At 37.6% G+C, this 19,906-nt stretch overlaps 1 protein-coding gene, 1 long non-coding RNA gene and 1 pseudogene across 26 annotated transcripts in view; 2 read left to right on the forward strand and 1 right to left on the reverse strand.

Annotated features, from left to right (window-relative positions):
• The window catches only part of ATF2 (activating transcription factor 2), an 85,460-nt gene that overhangs the window by 52,410 nt on the left and 13,144 nt on the right, over positions 1–19,906 (reverse strand). For 5 of the 18 annotated variants that reach the window (XM_025460264.3, XM_049106070.1, XM_049106072.1 and 2 more), the window contains exons 2-4: positions 17,596–17,694; positions 2,877–2,951; positions 535–604 (exon numbers count right to left, since the gene is read on the reverse strand). In XM_025460264.3, coding sequence (XP_025316049.1) covers positions 535–559 — 25 coding nt within the window. In that variant the 5' untranslated portion in view covers positions 560–604; positions 2,877–2,951; positions 17,596–17,694. Of the gene's footprint in view, positions 1–534; positions 605–2,876; positions 2,952–4,622; positions 4,668–13,180; positions 13,216–13,784; positions 13,841–17,595; positions 17,695–18,314; positions 18,402–18,727; positions 18,784–19,906 lie in introns of all 18 variants that reach the window. The other 13 variants (XM_035697272.2, XM_025460253.3, XM_035697279.2 and 10 more) reach the window with 10 other exon arrangements.
• LOC112668137 (uncharacterized) overlaps positions 1–19,906 on the forward strand; it is a 103,175-nt gene that overhangs the window by 34,974 nt on the left and 48,295 nt on the right. For 7 of the 8 annotated variants that reach the window (XR_003141497.3, XR_004803984.2, XR_003141495.3 and 4 more), the window contains one exon: positions 16,804–16,908. This is a non-coding gene — a long non-coding RNA (uncharacterized LOC112668137). Of the gene's footprint in view, positions 1–1,919; positions 1,962–16,803; positions 16,909–19,906 lie in introns of all 8 variants that reach the window. The other variant, XR_004803985.2, reaches the window with a different exon arrangement.
• On the forward strand, positions 7,097–8,336 carry LOC112668136 (guanine nucleotide-binding protein G(I)/G(S)/G(O) subunit gamma-10-like; annotated as a pseudogene).

Below are 19,906 nucleotides of genomic sequence, written 5' to 3' on the forward strand. Positions count from 1 at the left end.
TAGATTAATAATTTAATGGCCTGTTACAAACATTGAAATATTTTTTGATATAATGTAGGAAGATTATTTCCTGCAAATGTTTTCATACCTGCTCTGAAGATGTTATACATTAAGAACATTACTGTGTTAGTGATACTGTCAGAAGTAAATATTAATTTCATAAGAGTTTAGTAAGTAAAATAATTTTCAAACAAGAGGTGTATCTGATTTCCAATTAAGTAATTTACAATGATTTTCAAACAATAATGGTCAAATGAAGATACTGTTAAGCCCTGGATTTTGTCTAGGTATCCATCTTTCTGTTTTAAGACTTCGAATTTTTTTTCTCCCTATTAGATTGTGTCTTTAAAAACTCAAATATGCTATTGAGGAAAAAGAATTTCTTCTCAAAATTTTTCTGGGTTATTTTTTACATTCTAACTTCAAAATTTTATTAAAAAAATCATAGGAGAATCTTTTTAGTGACAACATAAACTATCATCAGGTTTAATAAATGAGAAGTTATAAAATGATTTAAAGTAACTTATATATTACCTGTCCACATCCAGGGGCAGTGCATAGAAAGGGTTTGTCATCACTCATATTCCACAGGTCCTTGTACTGCCTATAATAAAACATTAAGAGATAGCTTAATGTTTGAAAGTACAGATTTTTAAACAAAGAATCATTTAAAATATAATATTATATGATTTTCACTAAGGTTATTACCTTTTACATTTCAATGTGAAATAAAATACTTTTACTGACATTTTAGCCATATTTTCTTCCATCTTTTTAAAATGAGTAGACAAATACACATAACACGCAAATTTTACACTATAGAAAAAAAAAGTCAGGAAGCCTGGTTTATCAGGCTAAATCTTTCTTATTCAGCAGTTTAAGTAAAGAAAGAATGAAATAATTAAAAAATCACCACTTTAATACCCAATGAAATAATGGATCTAGGCCACTATCACCAATGTCTGATAAAAACATTAGGAAAAAAGGTGACTGGGAACTTTATAATGGTTTATAGTGAACTCAGGTCAATCTTAAATTAACATCATTAAGAGTGGGACAGTTAGACATTATGTGCCATCTGATATGACGCAAGAGAAAGCATGAGAAATCTTCTTGGGCAGGGGTAGGGGTAGTATATGTGTGTGGACACAGTGGGAAGTCAAACCTAAATTTAATTAGGCATCCCTAGATTCAGCTACAGGAAATATAGGGGTAGAAAAACCATCAACACTATCTGGATGCAGTCAGCCAAATTCTATAGGAAAAAGACTTGGTCACTTCAACAAATAAATAGGATGAAGAACAAAAGGAGAGGAGGTAAGTGGAATCTGTTACAAATTAAAGGAGATTTAATAAACATACTAACCAGAGGCACCTGGGTAAGCTCAGTCAGTAAAGTGGCTGCCTTTGGCTCAGGTCATGATCCCAGAACCAGCTGAGCCAGTGTCATGCTCCCTGCTCAGTGGGGAGTCTGCTTTTCTCTTTCCCTTCCCCCTCCCCACCACTTGTGTGTTCTCTTCAAATAAAATCTTAAAAAAAAAAAAAAAAAAAAAAAAAAACCTAACCAAATGTAAATCCTTTCTGGATCCTGATTTGAACAAAATAACTATAATGAAATTTCTGAGATAAGATTATTTTCCTATATTTGATTTAAAGTCCCCAGTCGGGACGCCTGGGTGGCTTGGTGGTTGAGTGTCTGCCTTTGACTCAGGGCGTGATCCTGGGGTCCAGGATAGAGTCCCAGGTAGGGCTCCTGTGGAGCTTGCTTCTCCCTCTGCCTGTGTCTCTGCCTCTTTCTCTCTCTGTCTCACATGAATAAATAAGTAAAATCTTTAAAAAAATAAAAATAAAAAATAAAGCACCCAGTCATTTCTTCCAACAACTTTTAGGTTTTAATTTTGTCTTGGCTTTCTTTCTAGAAATTATATACAACAACTGTATTTGATTCAACTAAAAATCAGGTAACATTGTTCCTTTTTCAACACTGGCTTGCTAATCCTTCAAAGCAATGTTTCCCAAAGCATTTCAACAGGGATGACAATAGCTATATAGAAAAAAAGGTATAAAATCAAACAAATTTGGGAAATGTGGAGTATTTTTTTTTTTTGTCAAGACTTTTCAGCACCTTTAATATGTTCAAGTGAAGTGACTAGATGAGCACCTAGCATATGGCATTTTTGTCACATCTGTTTGCTATTCAAAATGCTTTTTCATAGAACATCTCATGGGACTAGTTATTTAAAACTCTAGAAATCAAACCCTAAAATATGTTTGTTTGATATAGTTAAGTGTGTTTTGATGCTCTGTTTGATAATTTGTAGACATAATAGGGGCACCTGGGTGGCTCAGTTGGTGCCTGCCTTTGGCTCGGGTCTTTTTCTTAGTTTTGTTTTTGTTTTTAAAGATTTTACTTATTTATTCATGAGAGACAGAGAAAACGAGAGGCAGAGACATAGGTAGAGGGAGAAGCAGGCTCCATGCAGGGAGCCCGACATAGGACTCGATCCCAGGACCCTGGGGTCACGCCCTGGGCTGAAGGTGGCGCTAAACCGCTGAGCCACCCAGGCTGCCCTTGGGCTCAGGGTCCTGGGATCAAGCACCGTGAGTTAGGCTTCCCGCTCAGCTTCTCCCTCTCCATCGCCCTCTGCCTCTGCCCCTCCCCTGGTTTGTGCTTTCTGTCTTTCAGATAAGTAAATAAAATCTTAAAAAAAAAAAAAAAAAAAAAAAAAGACATAATGGGAGTATCAGCTAAACTAATATACAGAGATTTGTTTTAAATTTATGGAAAAAATGCTGAAATATTTATCTAGAAACTGAGAATTTTTATAATTTAAAATATGAAAAATGGTTAACCATTCCAAATACCGCATACATACCTGGCAGAATTCACATGTAACTTGAATTTCATAAGTTGAGCAACTTATCACGTCCTCTGTTTCATGGCAAGGATACTAAAAAACAAAGTGGTTTCACACTGTTAAAAATAGTTTTGAAACAATGCTTGAAACACAGGAAATAAAAACACCTGAATAATTATACTTTTTAACACTGTCAACCCCAAACCTTGTCACTATTAAGAATCTTTACAGGGGGAAAAAAAAAAAAAAGAATCTTTACAGGGCAGCCCTGGTAGCTCAGTGGTTAGCGCCGCCTTCAGCCCAAGGCCTGATCGTGGAGACCCAGATCGGATCGAGTACCACGTCGGGCTCCCTGCATGGAGCCTGCTCCTCCCTCTGCCTGTGTCTCTGCCTCTCTCTCTCCCTCTCTCTCTGGCACAGAGAGAATGAATAAATAAATAAATCTTAAAAAAAAAAAATCTTAAATCTCATGAATAATAAATAAAATCTTAAAAAAAAAAAAAAAAGGAATCTTTATAAAGAGTAAAAATACTGCTCCTACAATATGAATACCCATATAAATGCCTTAAACACAGATATGTATATATCCAACTCAATCACAGGGATAAAAGGAGAAAAAACATTAAATTCAGTCCTTTGGACTGTGGTTGAAAGCAAAAATCCTGACCTTTGAAGTCTGATGAGAAAGAGGAGATCCAGCATTTCAGAGATCTGGAAAGTTTTTAACTTCTTAAAATATAGTTGGAGGTGATCAAGCTCTCAGTCTAATTTATCAAAATCTAATTGTCCCAAAATATAGTTGATCTATGTAAGTATCTCCCTCTTCCATACCCTTATAACTTGTTTATTTGATATTAGTTTATTTTTTTAAGATTTATTTATTTGAGAGAGAGAGAGAGAGAAAGGGGCAGAGGGAGACAAGATCCAAGCAGACTCTCAGTGAGTGCAGGGCCTGATGTGGGCCTTGATTTCATGACTCATGAGATCAGGACCTGAGCCAAAACTGAGTTGGATGCTTAACCAACTGAACCACGCAGGTGCCCCTGAATATGAGCTTAAGAATAAGTACATGTTGAAACTATCCAGGTCAGTGCCCATTTTAAAAACTGTGCTAGGGGCACCTGGCTGACTCTGTCCAAAGAGCATGTGACTCTCGGGGTTACAAGTCTTAGCCCCACATTGGGTTTAGAGATTACATACAAACATACATACATACATACATACATAATTTTCCTAATACCTCATCTTACATTCACTAAAACTCCATCCTGTGGTGGTGAAGAGTAACTATAGGTTTATTCAAATAAGATAATGATGCATAGACAAAAAATTTTCATAATTTTGCTTATACATGTGGTATTGCTCTGGACAATTTGGGAAATGCATAAATAGCCACAGTTCTGAGTCTTAGAGTTAAGGGTGAGTTGGTATAGGAGACAGAAGATTTTTTCCCTGGTTTCCAGGAAAAACTTGTATCTGGTTCTATTCCTTGTATCTGGGTTCTATTCTTCCATTCACATTTAACTTTGCCATGCTGTCTATAAAAAGAAGGTAAAGAATACTCGAATAAACCAAAGGAAATCTATGAAGGTTATACTTCTGTTCTTCTGTTGTTACCTATAGATGTGAGCTTAATGAGGGCAAGGAACTTATCTTTTGGGTTAACTACCTAAAACAGTGCCTACTCCACAGTAGCATGTATTCATTAAATATTAAAGAATGAATAAACAGCCATATGATATGAACAAGTCAAAATCAGTTTACCTCAAAAACTCTTCTAAAACTGGTAAGAAAATGTAGTTCATATTGCTATGAAAAATCAAAGCAAAATTTAAATTCAGTTAAGAAACATTTAAATACCAAATATAACCCAAGACACAAAGATGAAACAACAGTCCCTACCCTTAAGAGACTTTCAGTCTAGCAGGAGAAAGAGTACTACAGAAATATAATTTTAATTCCTTTGGTAAGAATAAGAGTTATTTAACATACTATGAGAATACACAGGTAGTGTAAGGACCAAACTGGTAAGTTTGGTTTTCTAGAAGGCATTCTAGAAATTCCTTCTGAGGGAATTAGCCCATGATACCCTTTTCTCTCTTATCTTTTCCACTCCCCCACAACTGCCCCCTTTCTCTACAAAAGCAGTTCCTTACCTACACAGCCCATTTCCTAGCTAACCAATAAAAATTCCCATTCCTTATTACTATTTTTAATTTTTTAATTTTTTTAAAATTTTTATTTATTTATGATAGTCACACACACACAGAGAGAGAGAGAGAGAGAGAGAGAGAGGCAGAGACACAGGCAGAGGGAGAAGCAGGCTCCATGCACCAGGAGCCCGACGTGGGACTCGATCCCGGGTCTCCAGGATCACGCCCTGGGCCAAAGGCAGGTGCCAAACCACTGCGCCACCCAGGGATCCCCCTTATTACTATTTTCTAAAACCTAGCTGAGGTAGTTGTAAATACAACAGTTGAAGCACCTTGAGACATAAATGATGATATTTGCTTTGGGAGGCTTAAATGCTATCTCTTCCTTAAACTGAATCTCAAGCCTTTACATCTAGGCTTATCTCTCTTTAGAAAATTTTATTTATTTGAGAGAGAGTGAGAGAGTACGTGTGCACACAAGCAGGGGGTGGGGTAAAGCAGGAACAGGGAGCCTGATGAGGGGTTTAATCCCAGGACCTTGGGATCATGACCTGAACTGAATACAAATACTTAACTGACTGAGCCACCCAGGCATCCCTAGGTTGAAAAGAGGCTCTGTTCAACAATAAACTGTTGGAGAAGTCAATGACTATAGACAGAGAATTGTTAATATACCACACCACTCTGCCAAGCATCCAAACCAATACCAGTAGGAGAATCACTATCATGAGGAATACACAAGAGGGTTCTAGGCAAAATTTAAAAGTCCTTTGTGTTCTCTAACTTCACTCTTAACTCTTCTTCTAACAGTCCTTTATCTTCCTTGCCCTCATGATCTACTACCATCAGTTTCCTCTTTTCTTTCAATTAGCAAATATTTGAGTGTCCCTTCGGGCTTGGCACTCTGCCAGATGCCAGGACTGTAGCAGTGAACTAAGGTACCTGTCTTCAAGAAATTTCTAGGGAAAAAAAAAAAATTCCAGGACAGTGAGGGAGTTCACACCAGCTAATCAAACATGCAGTACAGACTTCTTTCCAGGTTTCTAAGACAATTCCACATGTAAACATGTATATGTTCTCCCCAAAATGTTTTTTTTTTTTTTTTTTAAGATTTTATGTATTTATTTATTTATTTTTTTTTTTTAATTTTTTTTTTTTTATTTATGATAGTCACAGAGAGAGAAAGAGGGAGAGGCAGAGACATAGGCAGAAGGAGAAGCAGGCTCCATGCACCGAGAGCCCGATGTGGGATTCGATCCCGGGTCTCCAGGATCGCGCCCTGGGCCAAAGGCAGGCGCCAAACGGCTGCGCCACCCAGGGATCCCCCAAAATGTTTTTCTATTTCATTGTTCTAAGGCATTTTATTTTAGGACCCAAACTTTAAGGTATACTTTGAATTGTTTGTTACAAATAGCCAGAGCAGGATCCCTGGGTGGCTCAGTGGTTTGGTGCCTGTCTTTGGCCCGGGGTGTAATCCTGGAGTCCCAGGATCGAGTCCCGCATTGGGCTCCGGGCATGGAGCCTGCTTCTCCCTCCTCCTGTGTCTCTGCCTCTCTCCCTGTGTATCTATCATAAATGAATAAATCTTAAAAAAAAAAAAAATAGAGAAACTTCCACTATTAGGTATCCCACATAAATGATCAGTCTTACATAATTCTAAAAAACCTTTAAGGCAGAAGTTTGGGATTCAGAAGGAGGTCACGTATTTCCTGATAATATGAACTAAATTCTACCTATTGAACTACATAAGATGTAGTAAGGAACTTTAGGTTTGCTTCCATAAAAATACAGAAGAGCAAAAAGAAAAAAATAAACATCATCTAAAATCCCACCACCTACTGTTTGACATTTCACAGAGTATTGCAGTCTCTTATCACTGCATGGAGATATGCAGCTTTACACACTGTAAGAGCAGTGTCACAACTTTCTTTAAAATGCAACTCTCTAAATCCTGCCACATCATTAAATAGTAAGAACATGAAATATGAGAACTGGGACACCCGGTGGCACAACGGTTGAGTGCCGCCTTCAGCCCGGGGCCTGACCCTAGAGACCCGGGATCGAGTCCCGCGTCAGGCTCCCCTTGCATATATGTGTGTGTGTGTGTGTGTGTGTGTCTCTCATGAATAAATAAAATATTTAATTAAAAAAATTAGATGCCATTTTTAATGGCTATATAGTATTCTATCATACAGTTATAACATATTTATTACTAATTCTCTATTAGTGAATTTTTATCATCAATAAATATCCTTGATAACAGGGGTGCTGTGGTGGCTTAGTCGGTTAAGTGTCTGCCTTTGGCTCAGGTCATGTCCCTGAGATGGAGCCCTGCATTGGGCTCCCTGCCCCATGGGGAGTCTGCTTCTCCCTCTCCCCCTGCACCTTGCCCCCACAACATGCTCCACTCATGCATACTTCCTCTCTCAAATAAATAAAATCTTAAGAAAAAATATATATCCTTGATTAATAAATCTTTGTGCAGTATCTATAATTTTCACAGAAGAATTTCTAGAAATGAAAGGAAATGACTATGTCAAGGAGGTCAGCACCTCTGTCATGTCTTCTGGGGCCAGTGTGAATGCTCTGCAGTGGTGGCCTGGTGGAGCAGGTCAAGCTGGAGGCTGGCATGGAAAGGACCAAGGCCCCCACGTGGCTGCAGGGCCGTAGCAGTATTGCATGCAGAATGCCTACAAGGACGTCTTGCTGCTAGGTGTTCCAGCTGGAAGCAAACCCTTTCAGGAGCCTAGATCCTGTGCCTTATTCTAAAGGCTTTTAGGGAAGAAGTCCACTGAGGAATGCATTTAAGTGCCAAGTGATGAATGACTGCTTCCAAATCTCAAGAAAACACTTTTCTCCAGCCAAATGACTTTTAGATATTTTAGACCTTTCCTGTGGTCTGGTCCTGTAGTCAAAATTCTACAGAAATTGATGAGTTTCTACTCAGATAAGAAAACTAAGAGAAGGAGTAAGCTTTAAATAATAATGACCTGATTCTTTTGGTAAAGCGCTTTTATATATAAGACAAACAAAAATGTTACCACCAAACGCAGTATTTCTATACGTGGAATATAATATTTGTTTTATTTACTAAATGTTTACATTTTGGGAAGGAAAACATTTTTGTGAGAAAACTGAATATTTGAAATTTGTTCGTCCAGAGATTTTTATACCATAGAAAAACTTCTTTTTTGTCATGAATTTACAGTTTCTAAATGAAGATAAGCATTTTTACAACTGGGGGAAGAATAGGTTTTATTAATCAAATGATGTCTTGATTTTTAAAAATTTTTTTTAATATATTTTTTATTTATTTATGATAGTCATACAGAGAGAGAGAGAGAGGCAGAGACACAGGCAGAGGGAGAAGCAGGCTCCATGCACCGGGAGCCCGACGTGGGATTCGATCCCGGGTCTCCAGGATCGCGCCCTGGGCCAAAGGCAGGCGCCAAACTGCTGCGCCACCCAGGGATCCCTTTAAAATTTTTTTTAAAGATTTTATTTATCCAATTCATTAGAGACCCAGAGAGAAAAGCAAAAACATAAGCAGAGGGAGAAGCAGGCTCCTTGCAAGGAGCTGGATGTGGAACATGACCCCGGGAAGGCAGTCGCTCAACCGCTGAGCCACCCAGGCATTCCTTCATCTTGATTTTTCTAAATGAGAAGACTGTTTTATTTTTAACACTAACATGGGAGCTGTTCCTCAGCAAACTTTTTTGGGAAGATTCATGTCATATCGGGTTTAGAATGCCTGTTGAAACAGACCTGTTCTTTGTCTTAAGTTCCTCTATTTTACAGTTGTGGTCATCCTTTAAAAAATAAATATACTACATGATTTCCTATCTTTATTTTTTTTTAAAGATTTTATTTATTCGTGAGAGACAAAGAGAGAGAGAGAAAGGCAGAGACAGGCAGAGGGAAAAGCAGGTTCCATGCAGGGAGCCTGACGTGGGACTTGATCCTTGGACCCCAGGATCATGCCCTGAGCCAAAGGCTCAACCGCTGAGCCACCCAGGCATCCCTATTTCCTATCTTTAAAAAAATGTTTAAATGTGATCTTGAGAACACTGTAAATGATTAAAAATAATGTAAAAATACAATTTAAAATTTTTTAAATATTTTTTTTATTTGAGAGAGAGTGTGTGTGCGAGCGCACTCCGGCGAGCATCCACACAGTGGGAGGGGCCAGGGACGGGAGGGAGAATCTCAAGCTGACTCCACACTGAGCATGGATCCCACAACCCTGATTATGACCTGAGCTGATCACGAGTCCAACGTTTAACCCACCGCACCACCCAGGTGCCCCAACCTAAATGAATTCTTAATGTCACAAGTACTTTTCCTTTGATGATGTGTCTTTGGTTTAATTTGGGACACTTTTAAAAGGATATTCTGTGTTTGCAATAACTTTTGATGAACTTGGAAATTCATCCAAGCAAATTAAGCAAATTTCTGCTTAATTAAAAAAAAAAAGAAAACCAACAACAAAAAAATTACTATGGGAAAGTGAAGGCATATTTTTAAGACTTTTGATTTACATTGTTAACTGCCCTTCAATATGTAGTATTGACTTCTACTTTACCAATATTGTACAGAAAGATCTCATTTCTCAACACCTATACTAACAATTAATATTAACATTTTTTGTCAGATTACTGAAAAAAGACCCTAATTTTAAAGTTGCAAATCTTGTCACCCTAATAAGGTTATTAAACTTTTTCGTATGTATAATGGTCATTTGTAGTTCTGAAATGCTTCCTCTGCCCATTCTATAAAAATAAAATTTTAATCTAAAATTCTCTCTTAAATATAAATAGGCTTTCTTATCACATGGATTTCTGATCATGTACCTTATTGTATTCTTGATGTAGTCCTAACTACCTAACCTACATAAGAGGTGCCAAAGGGTGACTTACTCAAGGTAAAAAATGGGACAAGAACATTTTTAATGTCATACTGTGTCTGCCAGCTGGTATACTTTGGCATACACTATGTATATCAACTGTTAAGCCTTGTTATTCTATGCCTACCAACCATACAGAAATTTTATATAAACCACCTTTTAAAAAGTAGTATAGAAAGACCCTTCAGGACTTTAAGAATTATTCAACAGACCTATTATCAAATAAAATCACACATGAGATGCTAATAAGAAAATAGTAAAGAACAAGACTTCTAGGAACAATGACAAGAAGAAAATGGGAGAAATTAACTAGCAAACCATTTCTTATAGCTTAAATTAATACAAAAGCCAAGCCTCCATAAAAAACATATATAAGGGGGCAGCCTGGGTGGCTCAGAGGTTTAGCGCTGCCTCCAGCCCAGGGTGTGATCCTGGAGACCTGGGATCGAGTCCCACATCAGGCTCCCTGCATGGAGCCTGCTTCTCCCTCTGCCTGTGTCCCTGCCTCTTTCCCTCTGTGTGCCTCTCATGAATAAATAAATAAAATCTTAAAAAAAAAAAAAAAATATATATATATATAAGGGGGTGCCGCCTGGGTGGCTCAGTGGTTAAGCATCTGCCTTTGGCTCAGGTCATGATCCTGGGGTCCTGGGATCCAGCCCCGCATCAGGCTCCTCGTGGGGAGCCTGCTTCTCCCTCTGCCTAGGTCTCTGCCTCTCTCATGACTAAATGAAATCTTAAAAAAAAAATATATATATATATATATATATATATATGTCTTCCTGAAAAGCAGCTTAGACAGGGTATTGGGGAGCAAACCAGTGCAGAGTGGCATGGTGAGAAAACTGTCCATGGGAATGGAGAGTGGCTGGAGGGAAGTCTAATACGGCAACTACATGAGGTGAGGAACAGAGGTGGTACTAGTCCAGCACAGGAAAACAGGACCCAGGCTGGAGAACATGTAGTTGGGGAGGAGTGGGCCTGGTGGCAACAGGTGAGTCATTAAATACACACACAGGGACTGAGAGATTAAGTAGATATATCAAGGATGTATTGGGTAAAGGTAAATTCATACCACAAGTGAAGTTAATTATACAGAATGACCCTTAGTAATTAGATGAAATTTGGAGATACTGGTGTGAACTCATAACTTTCAACAGAGATATAAAGGTACAGAAATAGAGACATGAATACAGAGAAGACAGTATGTGCATGTATATATCTGCATATATGTTCATATATTACCCTAACTGTGTCTACTGAAGGGGGGCTAGTACACAAATACCTGCAAAGTAATATACCCACTAGGCACCCAGATCTTAATGTCTAAATACCATTCTCTACCAAAAGGTACCTGGGCTCCTTCAAGAATTGTCTGATTCCAGGGATAGGGAAGGGCAAGTACAGGATGGGCCTTGAGTATCTTGTGCAAGAAAATAAAGAAGGACCTAGCTAAGAACCTGGCCATAAAGTGGCCGGATCTGAAACAATTTGAGAATCAAAGGAAATAATGATAGTAAAAAAAAAAAAAAAAAAAGAAAAGAAAAAAGAAATATAGTAGTGAATCATATTGCGAATAAAATAGGATTTCATTAATCCACATTGATATAAAAGAATTCAACATTCAGTAAGATATCTATATCCTCTCAAAGTATCTCCTGATAAAATGTATTTTAATTATAAGAGTCTGGCAAATATCACCTTACTCAAATGACGCAAGTTAACAAAACTAGAAGGAAAACCAATATCATGTACTCCCAATAGGATGCAACAAGAAGGACACAGCATCACTTCTGTGAGAGTCCTGTCAAGATACATAAACCTAAATCTAATTACAAAAAATATTACACAACCCCAAATTGAGGTAAACTCTTCAAAATAACTGGCCTTTAATCTTCTAAAGTGCTCGTCATCAAACTCAAGGGAAGACTGAAGAACTATTTCAGATTTAAAAAGATGAATGAGACATGACAACTAACTGTAATGTGAATTCTAGACTGAACTCTTGCTATAAAAGGACATATTGGAACAACTGGCAAACTTAAATGTGATTTGCAGATTAGATGGTAGCAATATATGAATGTTAATTTCTTGATTTTCAGGGCTGTATTGTGGTTTTGTAGGAAAAGGTCTTAATTGCAGAAAATAAAGTATTTGGGGTAATGGGACATCACGCTGGCAACTCACTCTTAAAAGATTCTGAACTATAAAATTAAAAACGGAAAAACTTACAAAAGGAGTTTATATTATAGTAATTTGCACTATAATAATGGACTATATAACCATTATATAATTAGTGTCATTTAGTGTTTAAGAGTAGTTATGAGGAAAACACTACAAAGCATGGATTCTCTAATGATTCTCTGCTTGTTTCTGGTTTATAACTTCCATGTTATGAGATGTCAGAGTAGAAAAATCACTTCTGCTGCAAGGTTAAGAGCAAACAGAATCATGATAGAAGAATGACCATACCTGAATAAAAACTTAAGAGATAATATCAGACAATTATTTATCCTATTGGTTTTTTTTAATATAAAATATGTTAATCAAGATGATTCTTTAGTTCATAATATCAGAATTTAAAATGGCATGATTCAGCTAGTAAAAATAGTTGCTTTTCTTCAATCTCTATCAAAAACCCGAATGGGGCAGCCTGGGTGGCTCAGCAGTTTGGTGCCGCCTTCAGCCCAGGGTGCGATCCTGGAGACCCTGTATCAAGTCCCGCGTTGGATTCCCTGCAAGGAGCCTGCTTCCCCCTCTGCCTGTGTCTCTGCCTCTCTCTCTGTCTCTCATGAATAAATAAAATCTTAAAAAAAAAAAAAGTAAGAAAGAAACCAGTTCACTTCACAGAAAATAGGATGGGTAAATGAAGCTTTAAAAATGGGAGGGAGTGGGGTGCCTGGCTGGCTTGGTGGGTGGAGCATATAACTCTCTCGGGGTTGTGAGTTCAAGCCCCACGTTGGGTATAGAGATTACTGAAAAATAAAATCTTAAAAAAAAAAGGGGGGGGAAGAAGCAAGTCAATTTCTGGTGATGAATTTGAAAATTTTCTAGATTCTTTAATTAAAAAGAAATTTTTTAAGTTTTTGTATTTAACTGGTAATCTATATGCCTCATGTGGGCTCAAACTCACAACTCCGGAGATCAAAAGTCGCATGCTCTTCTGACTGAGCCAGTGAGGCACCCCAAAAATCTCTGGATTCTAAAATGTTAATTTTACTGATCCTGTAGTTAGCTATATAAGTATAAATGTCATAATTTCTTACCTTTAAAGCATGTGCTCAAGTTTCAAAGCAGATTTCTAAAATATCGATAACACTAAATGTTACATACAACGTATAACATTCTCAAACATTTCTAATACAACTATTTTATAAGATGTATTTGGAAAACACCTGACTGCCTATTTTGTACCTTATGCCATATTAATAAAAGATATCCTTGCCCTCAAAAATCAGATTAGTAAGGACAAATAAGTATAATTCAGTGATATACAAATAATAATAAAGATATGGGACACCACCTGGGTGGCTCAGTGGTTAAGTATCTGCCTTCAGCTCAGGTCATGATCCTGGGGACCCAGAATCAAGTCCCACATCAGGCTCCCGGCATAGGGCCTGCTTCTCCCTCTGCCTATGTCTCTGCCTCTCTGTGTCTCTCATGAATAAATAAAATCTTAAAAAAAAAAATAAGTAAAGATATACACAGGCACAATGGGAGCATAGGGGATTAAGATTAAGGAGTATATTGAAAAAAAAAAAAAAGGAGTATATTGGAGCTAGTCATCTCTCCTCAGCACCCGTATTTCCCTCTTAGAAAGCCTGATTACCAGGGAAGGGCAATCCTATAATATCCATGACCCTGACATACCTGCCTCAGGTGAACCAGGGGAGACATCTCACCAAGTTAAGCCAATCAGATGATCTCTTCAAGAAATTTGAAAAAGAAAAAAAATCAGCTAAACAGAGGTAAGAAGCAGAGATTCCAAATCATACTCCGGACTGGTGGACATTTACTATCCTGTTCATACTGACAAGAAATTAATGAAAACCAGAAAGGGAGTAGGCACAGAAAAATAGACATGAGAAACTATGCAGCCAAGAAGGAAAGTAGTTTCTGTGATGCCTATGCTTTCTGTGACTGAATTATGCAAGTCTTCTGTATTTTGAGTATGAGTTTTTTTTTAAACATGAATTTATCTGATTAATTTTCCAATTCCTAACTAAAACAAGTACATAGTCAAATGTGAAGAGAGGGTCTGGTAGGGCTACTACTGAAAGAAGTAATGCCTGAGTGTAGCTTCAAAGGTAGAGGCCTCAGCCAGTCAGGGATGATGTTTTCAGCAGAGAAGACAGTAAACATGTAGAATCACAAAGAAGCAGAGTATATTGAGGGATCTCTAAGAATTTCTGACAGCTGAAGCATAGGATATAAGGTTAAAAGGAAGAGAGAGAAGTCCAGAAAGAGAAGCAAATCTTGAACAGCCTTTATTATCCTGACAAGGAGTTTGGATTCCACCCTCACCACCCCCATCCCACTGCTACTCTGAGGTTATAAATATAAGCCTGTGTCAAAATGTTGAGCTAAGCAAGTTTTTCACATTTTTATATGGGCGGGAGTGGGAGGAGAATAAGCAACAGGAACCATATGTGGCCCCTATAAAGTCTAAAATATTCACTATCTAGCCCTTTAAAAAAATAAGTCCACTTAATCCTGCTGTAAAAAATGGGAAGATTTTATGTTAACTAGATAAAGAGGAATTTTTGCAAGATCTAATAGAAGTGTGGAGAATGGACTAGAGGACAACACTATACATAAGAAAGCCAGTACAAACTACTGCTAAATTCAGAAAAGAGAATGATAATTTGCGTATCAGCAGTATCCATCAAAATGAGAGGAAAGGACCAGTTATGGAAAAAATGTTTAGGATAAGGCCTCAAATCCATAACATTGACTCCAGACCAATGCAGGAACTGACCCCTGACTTCTACTCTGGTCTTATACTACTCCTTAATCCCTTGGGTCTAGTTTCATGCAGGCTTTTTATCAGCTCTATCTATCTCAGCCTAGAATGCTCTCACTTCCCATTTATACATCTCTCTTAGTAAACACTGCTCACCTCTATCCACTCTCTACCCTGAAATTCAGATTGTTCATTTACTTAGTAGTTTAGTCAATAAATACTTATTGAGTACATGCAACAGGGTAGGATAGACTCTTGGGGGGGGGGGCACGCAAACAAGTGGGGGTAGTGGCAAAGGAAGAGGAGAGTAGTAAACTCCTTACTGAGCACACACAGCCAGACATGGGGCTCAATCCCACAACCCTGAGATCATGACCTGAGCTGAAATCAAAAGTTGGACATTTAGCTGACTTGAGCCACCCAGGTGCCCCTGGAATTTACGTTTTATGGAAAATATTTCTAACCAAATCAGGATTTGAACATTTAAGTTGGTCAAGTAGCTCAAAAATTATTCAACATATAAATATCAGTGTGCAAGAAGTTTGCCATCCTTTCCTCCTCAAAGAATTTCCTGCTTACAAATTTTTACTTTTTCAGTTGAAAACAGAACTACCCTATGACCTAGCAATTGCACTAAGTATTTACCCCAAAGATCTAAATGTTGTGATCCAAAGGAACACCTGCACCCCAATGTTTATAGCAGCAACGTCCACAATAGCCAAACTATGGAAAGAGCCCAGCTGTCCATCAACAGATAAATGGATAAAGATGCGATATATATATATATATATATAATTTATATTTATACACATACATACACACAACGGAATACTACTCAGCCATCACAAAAATGAAATCTTGCCATTTGCAAGGACATGGATAAAACTAGAGGGAAATAAGAGAAAAACAATTATATCATCTCACTCTGTGGAATTTAAAAAACAAAAGAGAGGATCATGGGGAAGAGAAAATATAAAGATAAAATCAGAAGACAAACAGTAAGAGACTCTTAATCACAGGAAACAATCTGAGGATTGCTGGAGGGGAGGAGAATCAGGAGATGGGGTAATCAGGTGCTGGGCATTAAGGAAGGCACTTGAAGTAATGAGCACTGGGTATTATATATGACTGAAGAATCACTGAACTCTATTTCTGAAACTAACAATACATTATATGTTAATTGAATTTAAATTAAGAGGGAAGCCTGGGTGGCTCAGCAGTTGAGCGCCTGCCTGCCTGCCTGCCTGCCTGCCTGCCTTTGACTCAAGGCGAGAACGAGAGTCCCAAGAACGAGTCCCTGCATGGAGCCTGCTTCAACCTCTACCTATGTCTATGCCTCTCTCTCTGTCCCTCTCATGAATAAATAAATAAAATCTTAAAAAAAAAAAAAAAAAAGGGATCCCTGGGTGGCGCAGCGGTTTGGCGCCTGCCTTTGGCCCAGGGCGCGATCCTGGAGACCCGGGATCGAATCCCATATCAGGCTCCCGGTGCATGGAGCCTGCTTCTCCCTCTGCCTGTGTCTTTGCCTCTCTCTCTCTGTGACTATCATAAGTAAATAAATAAAAATAAAATAAAATAAAATAAAATAAAATAAAATAAAAAAAGAATTTAAGAAAAAAAAATTTTTTAATTTAAAAGAATATATTTTTACTTTTTCAAATATGTTGTATTTTTCTAATTTCAAATAAATTTCAAATTTGTTTAGGAAATAAATTTTAAAATTTATTTTCTAAATTTTGTCAAGAATAGAAGTATATATTTACAGTTTGTTTTTGTTTTTTTTTTTTTATCTGAACCTTCAGATTCAGGTGTAATAGCATGCACTAATCTGCTTGTATATCTTACTATATCTGACAACCATGTTTTTAAAAAAATTTTCTATGCCAGATCACATTTATTACATCAATATTTTCCTTCTATTTTTAGAAGCTATATCCTCAAACTATAAATGGCTTGCGACCAGAAACCACTGTATTTTGTAACTCTAACATCACCACACTGTGGCTGACACACAGAAGATGTTCCATAAAGGTATATTTGAGAACTATATAACTTCCTATTAATATTTCTGATCAGTGTGAGTAATCTGGGAACTAAGTTTATGAATTAATCCAATCCAAAATTCAATAAATTTTGACATTTTAGTGCATACAGCCTTAAAATGGGCAATATTTTTTTTTCAAAATATTTTTGGAATATAGAGAATACTTTGGGGCACTTGGCTGGCTCAGTCGGTAGAGCATGTGACTCCTGACCTTCAGGTCATGAGTTCAAATCCCAACTGGGTGTAGAGCTTACTTAAAAAAAAAAGGAAGGAAAAGAAAATACTTCAAGGAGTAACTCTTGTTACTATTCTTCATAAAATCCTAGAATTGGGACTTTCATATGGGGACCCTTCACTATAGAGAATTCTCTAGTCAGTTAAGTTTAGGAGGCTCTGATTTAAAAATTAAACAATTTAATGTTAAGTCTTCAGCATGCTTTTATAATATGTGGATATGCATTTTAGCTCCAAAAGGACATTTCCAAATTGGTGAACCTCCAATTTAAAAACAATTTTTTTCCTTTTATTTTTATTTTTTTAACAAAACACTATCAGAAAGGTAGGGCACTAGCATCCTGAGGATACTACCTAGAAGCATCTGTTGAATTCAGCAGTATTTGAGAAACAACTGCAAAAATCAAACTACTTTGCATTAAAAGTTTAAAATCTCTTACCTTTCTAACTGGTGGGCCATGAGCTTTATTCACTGTTGCCAGGAATCCCTCAGCTCTAATCAAGTAAGCAGTCCTTCTCAAGTCTCCATCCAAGTATCTCTAGGGCAAAGGAGAGGCAGAAAAGAGAGTGAACTTACTCTGTGAGATTTAAAGAAATAGGCTTGTACAGTTTAACTTCGATACAAAAATTTTTAAATGTTTACTTTATAGTTAAAAATTAGGGATGCCTGTGTGGCTCAGTGGTTGAGTGTCTGCCTTTGGCTCAGGTCCTTATCCTGGGGTCCTGGGATTGAGTTCCGCATCAGGCTCTCTGCAGGGAGCCTACTTCTCTCTCCCTCTGCCTATGTCTCTGCCTCTTTCTCTGTATCTCTCATAAATAAATAAAATCTTTTAAAAAAATGTGTGTGTCTTCCATTTCCTTAGTTTGCCTTCCATTTCCTTATTTTACGATACAGAAATCAAGGTTCCCTCCAAAAGTTGTAACGCTCCAGGAAGAGGTTTATCCTGTGGTCTCCTGTAACTCCTAGCAAAATGACACCTAGAGGTCTAATAGTTTTAAGGATGGAAGTACAGCAACGGAATCTCGGTGAAAGGAGAAAAATGAAGCTTTTTAATAGAAGGGAGAAGTAGCCACAGATAAAAGGTGACACAGCAGTGCATCAAAATTCTTAAGAGGAGATGAAAGAGTTTTTCATGTGTCAGTACTGCACCATACATACCATCCAGGGGGCCCAATTCAATATGCTTTTCATTTGGAAACAGCTTGATTTTTTTTTTTATGCTTATATCAGTTGGATTGGGTTCAGCTATGAGGGACAGAAAACTCAAAATTAACAATGGTTTAATTTAAAAGATTCAAAAGTTTCTTTCTCTCACATACAAGCACAGGCAGTCCCAAATCATGATCATTAGTAACCCAAGCTCCTTCTATTTTGTTTTGCCATCCTCAACATGTGTCTCCTTCATGTTTAAAATAACTGCTTAAGGTCTAACCATAACATCTGCTGATCAGACAGCAGGAAGGAGAATGAGGAGATGAGCAATAGCTTCCTTTTAAGGAAACTTTTCAACAACTCACAGGAAACTTCTATTTACATTCCATACACCAGAACTTAAGTCACAACAGCTATACCTAGCCGAGAAATAACTTCTTTATTTCACCATATGCTCAGTTAAAAATTGGAGCACCTATAATAAAGAAAAAGAAGAAAATGAGTATTGGTCAACATTTGTCATCATACTCTCTCATTTTAAAATGTAAGATGATTGGGTACCCTGTAGAAATGCCTTACCATCCAGTGAAGGATGCTTTCTTTTTTTTTTTTTTTTTTTAAGATTTTATTTATTCATGAGACACGGAGAGAGAGGCAGAGACCCAGGCAGAGAGAGGTGCAGGCTCCATGCACCAACTCGGGGCTTGATCCCAGGACTCCAGGATCACGCCCTGGGCCAAAGGCATGGCGCTAAACCACTGAGCCACCCACGGATCCCCCTGAAGAATGCTTTCAAAAGTAGAAGTCCTGCCAGTGACCAAGGAGCCAGACCAGTGTCCATAAAGAACTTCTCTAAATATAAAAGGCCAATCTGTAGGTAACGGGAAAAAGGGGAAACCTGAAGACCAGAACACCAATGCAAAAGCAAAGAAACAAATAAGTTGTAGTTTGGGAGGATAAACTCACATATGCAGTCCACAAAACTCAGAAACTAGAACATGGGGCCATTATATTAAGTAACAGAGTGTCCAAACTGAGTATGGGTAAGAATCTGGCAGAAAACCAAGTTTTCCCATTAGGAAAAGGCAGTAATCCTTGGAACAAGATGTTAAAGGGAAAGTAGACTTTCCTCTACCATTATTTAAGAACTGATTTCTCATTATTAGTCTGTGTATGAACTTGGAAGATGTCCCTATTGCAGACTGTTGAAAGAATTGCACTTTACCTTGAATAAGGTTGACTTGAAAACAGTCTTCATGTTTAAAACTTTGATGAGAATACTAGAAGCTGGAAAGGCTCTCATTTCAAAGCTGGCATCAAAATTCTGTTTTATACAGACTGTTCTTTAAAGGGAAAGGGAACTGAACAGGACAGTTAGCTATATGTGTGTAAAATAGGGACTATACATGGAGCAGCAATTCAAAGGACAAATGTCTCTGTGTAAAGGTAGAGATAAGTTTCTGCAAATTGTTTCTTTCAGGGAAATGTTTATTTTTAAGTAGGGCCTCAGATTTTCCTACGGAGTGTTGTATTCTTATTTTAGCAGTTGCTCACAAAAGACCAGGAACTAACACCCTAGAAAAACAGCAAGATGGACT

Source organism: Canis lupus, chromosome 36 (genome assembly GCF_003254725.2).
Source record: "Canis lupus dingo isolate Sandy chromosome 36, ASM325472v2, whole genome shotgun sequence".
NCBI classification, from domain to species: Eukaryota; Metazoa; Chordata; class Mammalia; order Carnivora; family Canidae; genus Canis; species Canis lupus.